The 9,744-nt window shown below is 54.0% G+C and overlaps 1 protein-coding gene across 2 annotated transcripts; it reads right to left on the minus strand.

Annotated features, from left to right (window-relative positions):
* Nucleotides 1-2,165: 2,165 nt before the first annotated feature.
* RPS14 (ribosomal protein S14) lies at nucleotides 2,166-5,235 on the minus strand. 2 transcript variants are annotated; one of them, XM_038150142.1, is made up of 5 exons: nucleotides 4,955-5,235; nucleotides 3,580-3,730; nucleotides 3,135-3,296; nucleotides 2,899-2,975; nucleotides 2,166-2,275 (listed from the first exon to the last, which is right to left on the minus strand). In XM_038150142.1, exons 2-5 carry the CDS (start codon nucleotides 3,726-3,728, stop codon nucleotides 2,208-2,210), a joined length of 456 nt encoding a protein of 151 aa, XP_038006070.1. In that variant the 5' UTR covers nucleotides 3,729-3,730; nucleotides 4,955-5,235; the 3' UTR covers nucleotides 2,166-2,207. The 2 variants fall into 2 exon arrangements, with proteins under 2 accessions (XP_038006070.1, XP_038006071.1); XM_038150143.1 differs by lacking the exon at nucleotides 4,955-5,235 and adding an exon at nucleotides 4,479-4,776.
* Nucleotides 5,236-9,744: the final 4,509 nt, after the last annotated feature.

Genomic DNA, 9,744 nt, shown 5'->3' on the forward strand with positions numbered 1-9,744 from the left:
GAGCAGCTTCCATCCTGTCTGACCCTCCTCCACTCCCCCATAGCCTGAGGCTGGCAATGAATTGTCACCACCCTGTTACCCCAAGGCTTTGTATTTGGTGCTGCCCATCAAAAACTTCACAAGTCTTTTTTGGGGGGAAAAAAGCCATCTGGAGCAAGGAGTGATTCCAGGACTCTGATGAGGCCAGCAGAGCAATTATTTCAGGCAGTGAGGTGGAATAAGCTGGGGGCATTCACAGGAAGCCATTCATCACCAGCTGGGCCTCATCTCACAGCTCTCATCCCCAGACCCTGTGCAAAGCTTTGGGGGACGCACCCACATTTCCCACCAACCCTGAGGTGACACCCTCAGCAGCACAGGATCAGCCCTGGGCAAACCTGAGGGGAAAGACTGAGCCACAGGGCTCACCAGTGACCACTGACTGTGTCTGGGGATCGAGCACAGCCCCTGAACAGCCCCATGCCCTCCACAGGATGAGCATCCCTGCTGGGATGACACTGGGCAGGCAGGCAAGGGTGGGCAGGCAGAGCAGCTCCCACTCACACAGCCCAGAAGCCATCACCCAGCTACAGGGGGGGCAGGTGATTCAGTTCCTCACTGAATCACTCAAGACAAGCCAGTTGGGTCAGACCAGGGACTGTCAAGAGCCGGGAGACCCATCCACGCCACTCCGACAGGAGGGCTTTTCCCTCCAGAAAGCCCCAGGACACGGGCCAGGAAGATGTCCTTTGCTGGGCCTTCAGTTTCTCTTCCTCATTCATCATTTCCTCTTTGGGGTTATGCATCAACACAGGAAGCTGCTTCAAAGACGACAGGTCGGCTGAGAAATCAAAGCAATTTCTGCCTTTAATGGTGCAGTGAGCCCAGGCACCAGCTTGGCCATGGCACAGCACTGCCAGGGCAGCACGGGGCCCAGACTGGGAGTGACTCAGCTCAGGCAGCCCTGTGTGCACCGGCACGGCTCCAGCTTCCAAGGATTAAGGGTTAACAGAGCAAATCCACCTTTAACGTGGGGCAGACACCTTCCCCTTTCTACATCTGGTGTGTAAACCAGCAGGGCTGAACCGGCCTGGACTAGGGTGGGCAGCAAAGGGAGTGAGTGGAAACATCTCCCCCTACCCTGAGAGATGAGCAGCCTGCTGAGTCTTTTCTGCAACAAAGGTCCTGTGTTGGATTCCTGCTGCAGAGCTCTCCCCAGATGTGCCTCATGAAACAGCCATGGTGATGTCCCCTGGGACAGAGTAACTCACATGGAACACATAGAATCACCAGGCTGGGAGACCCTTGAGTCCAACCCAGCCCTAACACCCCAACTAACCACGGCACCCAGTGCCACATCCAATCTTGAAATAACTGTGGCTTTTCATAGCGTGAAACCCATTTTTAACAAAATCCCCAAAACCAACCAACCAGCAAAACTGCAACAAACAGCGAACTAAAAACCTCACTAGTAGGAGGAAACCTGCAACCCTGCCTGCTTGATCTGCCCTGCCCTCAGACATGCCACACCTGCGTGGCTAAGGAGAACAGCAACAGCTTTCACTGCCTGCAAAGCATAACAAAACCCAGAGTGAAGCTGGTGCTAACAGCGTCCCATTCCCTGCTCTCTTTTGTCCTGCCCCATCCTCCTACAGCTCCATCTGCGCTGAGCTGTTCCTGGTTTCATGTTTTTGACATCTTCTCCACAAGGAGTTCAACCACCACTTTAAGGACAGGAAACCAGTGATCTGAACGGCAAACAGTGCACGTTTAAGACAGTAAGGGAAGTTTATTCTAACATTTTCCATGGCCACACATAAAATAACAAATAAAACACTATGGCTGTGCCAAGGGAAATGCTGGCTTAGGAACAGATATCCAGGCAGAGAGAGGACTTTTTCCACAGAAAGGGGAAGTGATGCATTAAGCAACATTTTGCAGAAAGCCCAGCAGCAGCTGCTCATTCCCAACCCAGCTTTCTTTTCCAGGAGATGCAAGAGCTCATGACTCATTCTAAAAGCAGCTTTTACTATATGAAGCCCAAGACCCCTGTGGCTTTGGATCAACCAGGCTGGTTCCCCTCCAAGCAAGAGGCCTCGCTCCACAGCACATGCCATCTGTGGCTGGAATTAACTGAAGCCCCTTGGCTTCTGAGCACACCCCAGCAAGAAAACACAGAGCTGAACCGAGGTTTAAGAGAGCTTTAATAACAGAAGGTGCTGCGCTGGTTACAGACGACGTCCACGGCGACCACCCTTCCTGCGAGTGCTGTCGGAGGGGATGGGGGTCACATCCTCTGCAGGGAGAAAATCCAGGACACAGTTACCTTCCAGAGGCACCCCCAGAAACCACCTGGGCACAGCCATCACCCAACACCTCAGCACCTGGACACCACAGGAGCTGCACATGTGCAGGAGTTCTCTTTGAAGGTATCTGGGAACTTGCCATAGGCTGGGTACCCAGGGCTTTAACACTGTGCAAGCAAAAATTCCCATCTCCCACCCCACTCAAACCAAGCAGCCAAAGCAGTTCAAAAGAAACACAGGATGCCTGAAGAATTTTCAGCACAACCACCACTGCATCGTGTGACTTCCCCACAAAGTTCAGGACTCTCCCTACAACAGCTGGAGAACTCCATCATTACTGAATCACCGAGACCAACAAGGTATTTTTAGGTGACAGAACAGCCATGTGACATCAGAGGGCAGCAGAATCCTGCTGGGGTTTGCACTGCACACAGAAACCTGGGCTCTGAGTACTGCTCTCACCACCTACTGGTCAATTTAAGGATCTGTTTCCATGAAATCTTTTCATTGGTGCTACCTAAGCAGCCATGAAGAAAATCCTAAAGTCAAGATCAAGCAGCAGAGATGCCTACAAAGCTCATTTCACTAAAAAATCCCTTTTTTCCTCACTCACCAATGCGGCCGATCTTCATTCCAGAGCGGGCCAGAGCTCTCAGGGCTGACTGAGCACCAGGTCCAGGAGTCTTGGTCCTGCAGGAGAGTCAGAACCAATAACCCCTTTAATGACCCAGAAGCTGAACACAGGAATATGAATGCCACACTTTCCCCATGCCAAACCACTCTCCTGGCGTTCCACACCCATTCACCATCAGCCATGTCCCCAGCAGTGTCCCAGCCCTCCTGCTGTACCTGTTGCCCCCAGTCGCACGCAGCTTGATGTGCAGGGCAGTGATGCCCAGCTCCTTGCACCTCTGGGCAACGTCCTGGGCTGCCAGCATGGCTGCGTAGGGAGAGGACTCGTCCCTGTCTGCCTTCACCTTCATCCCACCGGTCACACGGCAGATGGTTTCCCTACAGAAGGAAAAGGTGATGTTCAAAAGAAAGCCATTCCTTGTTCTTTCTCCCAGCCAGAACCTATCATTTGCAATGTTACCGGATCAATAAGCCACACAGTGCCCTGAACACCATCTTGATCAGAAGAGCTCACCAAGCCACCCAGTTCATGTACATGCACCGTGCATGAAGCTCAGCAGAAACTCAAGGATTTTGGGAGAACCTCTTGCCAAGCCCAGTTTCTGCTTTCACACCCGAAGGAGCTGGGTACTGCAGTGAGGTGCTGCTGTCCCATACTCACTTGCCAGACAGATCAGTCACATGGACGAAAGTGTCATTGAAGGAGGCAAAGATGTGGCAGACACCAAACACATTCTCCCCTTCAGCAACCTGGGGTCCCAGGCTGATGACCTGCTCTTCCTTCTTCTCCTTGCCCTTACGAGGTGCCATTTCTGAACAACAACAAAAGAGATGTATGAACATTGGTAGTTTCTCAGCATTGTTAAAGGACTTTATCAAATTTCTGCTATTTCAACCTTTTACCAAGCAAGAAAAAATGAGTTATCACTGGCAAAACACAGGCACATTTCCTATAAACTCCGTAATTCCCAGCTTTGCTGTATCCTCACACACAGGTCATCACCTACAGCTGTTTAGTGGAGTCTCTCCTGCTGCACTTCATGGCAGTTGATGTCCCCAAGTGCCACCACAGCAGTGCACAAGGGAGCTCATTTCCTTAATAACCAGCAATGCTAAGCACTTCTGATTGTTTATGTGGGTTTATGGAAAGAAAACACCAAAATAAACAATTACACAGACACAGTATTGTCAGTAAGCCCCAAGTCTTCAGATCTTTTAAGAACCAGCTTGGGTTTTTCCACATTATTGGTCTCCCAACCACATCGTCGGGACTAGCCCAGCTAAGTCCCTGCTTCCAAAGCCCACCCCCAGTGATGGGAGACAGGGGCAGCACTCGGGTGTGCTCGGTTTGATGGCCAGGGATCCTGTACATCCGCTCCCAAGCACAGAAAAACAGTTCCCTATTGCCCTCTCCTGCCAAACTCCTGCTACAGCCGGCGCCCTGCACAAGGGAGATGTCCGGCCACTGCCCCGAGGTACCCAACCCAAACACAACCCACGATCACCCTCGGCCGTGCCCTCTCCCTGTCAACTGCCCTGAGCATTGTAACATCGATTTACATCAGTATCTGCGCGGCCGCTTCAATAGCACCACATCCCCTCCTGGACACATCCACGGCGCACGGGCTCCAGGGACAGCGCTCTCCCCAGCCCGGCGAGGCCGACGCGGAACACGCAGCACACGCTGCACCGCCGGCATCGAGCTCCGAGCGACGAACGCGCCGCGTTTCACCGCGGCCCCGACCGCTCAGGGTCCGGGGGAGGGCCGGCCCGAGGCCCAGCAGCCCCGGCCGGGCGCTCCGCTACTCCAGCCCGCGGCTCTCCCGCGGCCCATGGCCCCGCGGCGCCGGGCGCTCCGCTACTCCAGCCCGCGGCTCTCCCGCGGCCCATGGCCCCGCGGCGCCGGGCGCGCCTCCCCCGCGCCGAGCGCGCTGCCCCGCGCAGCCCCGGCCCCGCGAGGGCGGGCGGCGGGCGCGGAGGCCGCGGCGAGGCGCGGGCGGGCGGATGGCGGCGGATGCGGCGCGGCCCGGACTCACCTGCCCGTCTGCTCCGGCGGCTGCCGCGGAAAGGAAGCGGCGGGGTCAGGGGGCGGGGGTCACCGCCTCACCCGGAAGGGATGGCGGGAGGCGGCGTGTCCGCTGCCGCAGGCGCAGGGCTGCGTCCCCATCCCAGTCCCGATCCTTCCGGGCCGGGCCAAACCGTGGCCGCCTCTCCCGAGGCCGGGCCGGGCCGGGCCGTTCTCCCCGGGATGCCGCGGCCGCCTCTCCCCACACACAGTTCTCCCGCCGCCCGACCTCCCCAAGATGGCGGCGGCCTCCCCCCGCGTCCCTCTCCAAGATGGCGGCGCGTCCGGGGGGTGTTCGCGCTCCAGACGGAGCCGGCCCGGGAGAGCTTTGGAAGCGAACCGGTTCAAAAAACAACTGGAGGGAAATGGGTGTAATTCCAGCAAGCATCCTGCTTCCCCTCGGCTACGCCGCTGCAGCCGGCTCTGCCCCGGCTTAGAGCCAGATGGGGCGCAGGCCTTTCCCCCTCGCGGCGCTGTCGGGGCTGAGCGTGGTGAGGCGTCCTGGGGGTCTCCAGGCAGCTGCTTGTCCGTGCCCCGAGCTCAGGCCGGAGCCTGACTGCGAGGAGGTGTTGGGGAATTCACCCACAAGAGGGTGTACGCTGTGGTTAAATATGTGTGGGTGGTGTATTTTCGTCAAGGAGAGGTTTCGGTCGCGGTGAGTCTCCCAGGAGCTCTGGCAGCGGACGGGAGAAGCAGGGACTGCAGCGGTGAACCATGAGTGATGGTGCAGGAACCTCGCTGAGCTGTGACTGGGGAGGTTTGTTCTGCCTCAACAAAGAGAATGTCAGTTTGTAAAATTTTACATAAAGGTGGTCCAACAAGGCAGTATTTTCTGTTTTCAAGTGATTTGAAAAGTGCTCAGGAGAGTAGGGATGGGGAAACACCACAAAGCTTCAGAAGAGAGGCACAATGAAATTGAGTTTATAGTGCTGATGAGATGCTTCCTGTGCATGATCCTGCCCTGCTTCCAGCTGCTTCCCCTGGTGCTGAGCTGCCTCTGGGAAACAGAGAGCTCTGAGCCACATGGGCTGGGGTGTGAGTGACAAAGCAGGAGCACCCGTGGGTCCCTACATGGGAGCGCCTGACAGACCTTCAGATCTGCGCCCAGAACTGTGCTCAGAGCTGGGCTGATGGAGGAGAAGCAGCTGGACAAGGGAGGCTCCTTATAACAGCACTGCTAGCGAGGCTGCACAGTCCAAAGGCCTGGAAACATCTGCAGGGAGGGTCCAGCACCTCTGCATGACTGAGAGTATTTGGTGCTGGCCCTGCCTCCCTTCTCATGTCCATCTCCTCTGCACCTGTGGGGTGCTGGGTGTTTTTAGGGTGGCATCCACTTGCCCATATTGCTTATCCAGATTTCCCATACCTTTTCCTTTCTCTGGCCAAGCATTCCAGGATGCAAACCTCTGGGCTGCCACCAGCAAAAAGAGGTTTGGTCCTTGAGTCTCCCTATCCACCCCGGCACTGCCCCCACCCGTGCTGGGATTTTCCCATGGGAAAGCTCTCTGTGCTCAGGGATGCCACTGTAACCCTGGCCTCGACCCCGTGGAACACCTTCACTTGCTCCTGTGCTCGATACACTTTTGCCACTGCATCAGGGATCTTCCTGTTTGAATATTGAAGGAGAGGCTTTTAAAATACACCTTGGCAGAGCTGCTGTAATTCCAGCCGGGAGCTCCAGTGACAGCGGCTGTGGCCTGATTTGGAGGAAAGGGGAAGGAAAGAGTCAGCAGCAGGGAGTGCTGCAGAGGTCAGCCTGCATCAGGGCACGTGTGCTGTGGGTGCTCTGTCTGAGGAGGAGCCTGGGGACGGTGAGGGGTGCACAGGCAGCCAGGCAGGCTGGGTTTGTCCCCATGGAGCCACGTGTGCTGCTCTGCCTGTGACAATCCTCCAAGAGGACTGTACGAGCCTATGGATATTCCTCTGGAACAGATGCAAGCCAGAGACAAGGAGACGAGCCTCCGCTTATGGGCAACAGGCTGAAATAACCATATGAGCTGCTAAAAGAATTAACCAACTGTTTCAAAATCCCGTGCTGCCCTCAGTCCCAAAGTTGCTGGGAGACAGACTGCTCCCGGTCCCTCCAGCCTCTGGGCAGGAAGGAGCTTTCTCCACTCCCTGGGACACATTCTTCCCTTTCACTTTGCCTCGCACTAGTTCTGGTGTGTCTGCAAGGGAGCTGCCTGCCCTGCAAAATGTTCCTGGGGCTTGAATTCCAGCTCCAGCCACGCTGTCCTGCTGCTGAGGACAGCTCTGAGAGCGTTCCCTGGCTGGGATGAGAAGGGAGGGGCTTCCAGCAGGGGCTGCAAGGATTGCGTTCCAGGCTGGGAAGGATGCTCAGGCCACTGTGGGGTTAGTGCCAGAGATGATGTGTATTTGCTTTGAGAAATCCCCCAGATTTAGTTCCTTAATGGGTAATTAACATTCCAGCTGGTCCTTGGTAATAGCCTCTCCAGCCCTTGGGAAACCCACGGACACGGTGACGCTGCAGGCGGATTTCATAACTCAGCTGGTGACTAAACAAAAAGGGCAGGCAAATGGGAATGCTGCTCCTAACATCTCCTGCCGGGCTTTGGCTTTGGAGTAAACTGGTTCAGGCTGAGTGGGGTCAGTGGGAAGTGACTGGCCTGACCTGCGAAGGGCCCAGCTCTAGGCTTTCCACAAGAAGGAATTTTTGGTGCTCAGATATCACTGTTTCTATGGCTGTGATTTGTTCCCATGAGCCATGGACCAGTGGCCTTAGTGGTGTCCTTGAAACAGAGACTGGAACTGGAAGAGGCCAAAATTCCCCCTACAGCAGGCTGAACCCCAGCTGTCTGCCCGGTACAGAGCAGAGTCTGCACTTGGGGCTCTCTAACAGACCCCTCAAGATGGCATCTCTCCTCTAACAGCCACGGCAAAGAGACATTTAGGGTCCCAATCGCATCATTCACAGGTGAAAAAAACCCCAAACTTTTCCATTTGCTTTTAAGGCCATTTTTAGTTTCAAGAAGGGCAGTTGGTGCATGCACACATGTAAAATGATGTGTCAGAAACAGGCGTAGGAAGATTAAAACAGAAATCTCCAACACTGAAGTTAAAGCACTTAAGGAATTGGCAGAGACTTCAAGAGCGAGTTTCTGGTCCTAATGAAGTTGGTGGAAGTGCTGCCATGGACTTCAAGGGGACCATAATGTGGCTGTAACTCAGTAGGGAGCTGGAAGTGTTGATTAATAAATTGGAAACAATGTGGAGGAAAGCCGCTGAACTGCTTTCTGACAGATGTGCTGAAGAAGAGCCTGTAGCTTAAAGCACGCAGGAAAGGAATTGGTTTCCTTTGTGTTTGCAAACAGAAGACAGGCAAGAAAAAAAAGCTACCTGAATCTCATGTAAAATGGCAAAGCTGGTATGAATAAATCCCAGTGCCTTTCTGAGCAGCTTTCTGTTTGCAGTGAATAATTTTTTCTTAAAAAAAAAAAAAAAGTATTCACAAATACCAGACCTAGAATTCAACAAATTCCTTTTTCTCAGAAGAAATTATTCAGTGGAAAACTTTACTGCTTGAGATTGTGGATTCTGCAGATTGTTCTTGGAGTTTGGTGCGTGCCTTTGATTACTCATTGCTGGCTTTTTGCTCAATGATTTGTGCATGAATCTCCTCTGGCGGAGGTTAGTATGGCCTCAGAACACTGTTCCCAGGGGTGATACTTTTTTCAGGCTGAGTTTGCAAATCATTTAAGGCTGAAAAAAAATTAATCCCTTTAATACCCTTTACAGCAGTTCACAGTTGAAAAACTTGCTGTTTGTTCCTTTTTGTTTTCTGAGCTTTCAAGTAACTTTGGCATTTGCAAAATATTCAGGGATCTTCAGAGAAAATGCTTGTGAGGGAAGTGAAATGTTTAAGGATAAGAAGTCTTTGACTTCAATGAACACTTAGAAAATTTGCAGCCATAATAGTCTGCCATTCTTTGTGTCTATTTCCCTACAATTTCCTTTCTTGTTTTCCTTTTGTTTGTTTATCTGCTTGTTCCATTTGATTGAAATTGCTTCCTCGACTCTTGTTCAGTCGGAAGCTCTCCCAGAGTATGCTGCCTAAACCAAACCCTGCCGACCTTCTGCCACATCTCATCCCCAAGGGCTGGACATGAAACTTGTCCCCATGGGCTGGACACAAAACCTGACAGGGTTGTCTTAATGCACCTCATCCCTTCTAAGGCGGGCAGCAAGGCAGACCTGGGCAGCTCAAGTGGGTGATTAACTCTGGACCGGAGCGTGTCTCCACATGCCAGCACAGTCCCCAGCAGCCTCCGAGGGCAGGGCAGGAGTGGAGCAGCTCATTTTCCCCCTCTCTGAGGAATGAAGGGAATTTTGTGTGTGTGCATGCAGGTTGGGGGCAGCCAGCCAGTAACTTGGATGTGGCCCTTGAACTTATCTTGAAGTCAGGGAGGAAAAGCTGAAACGATGTGATCCCAGCACCCTGAAATGACACCTGGGTTCTGCAGATGGGCAGGAGACTGGGGACAACCTCAGGTTTGTCCGGCTTTAGAAATCTGACACAAAGGGTGCGCACACACCGGGGGAAGGAAGGATGGAAAGGCTCTGTGTAGGAGCCTGACACCCCAGTTACACCAAACACACAGCCTGGGCCATACCCTTTGGACACCCCATCGTGCTCATCCCGGGAAACAGTGGGAATGTGGGGGCCTGGTGGGAGCATCACCGACCACGCGGATCATCACAGGCACCCCGGGCGCGGGGATCTGAGCCCTCCCGCCGGGGGAT

This window comes from Motacilla alba, chromosome 13, assembly GCF_015832195.1.
Source record: "Motacilla alba alba isolate MOTALB_02 chromosome 13, Motacilla_alba_V1.0_pri, whole genome shotgun sequence".
NCBI lineage: Eukaryota > Metazoa > Chordata > Aves > Passeriformes > Motacillidae > Motacilla > Motacilla alba.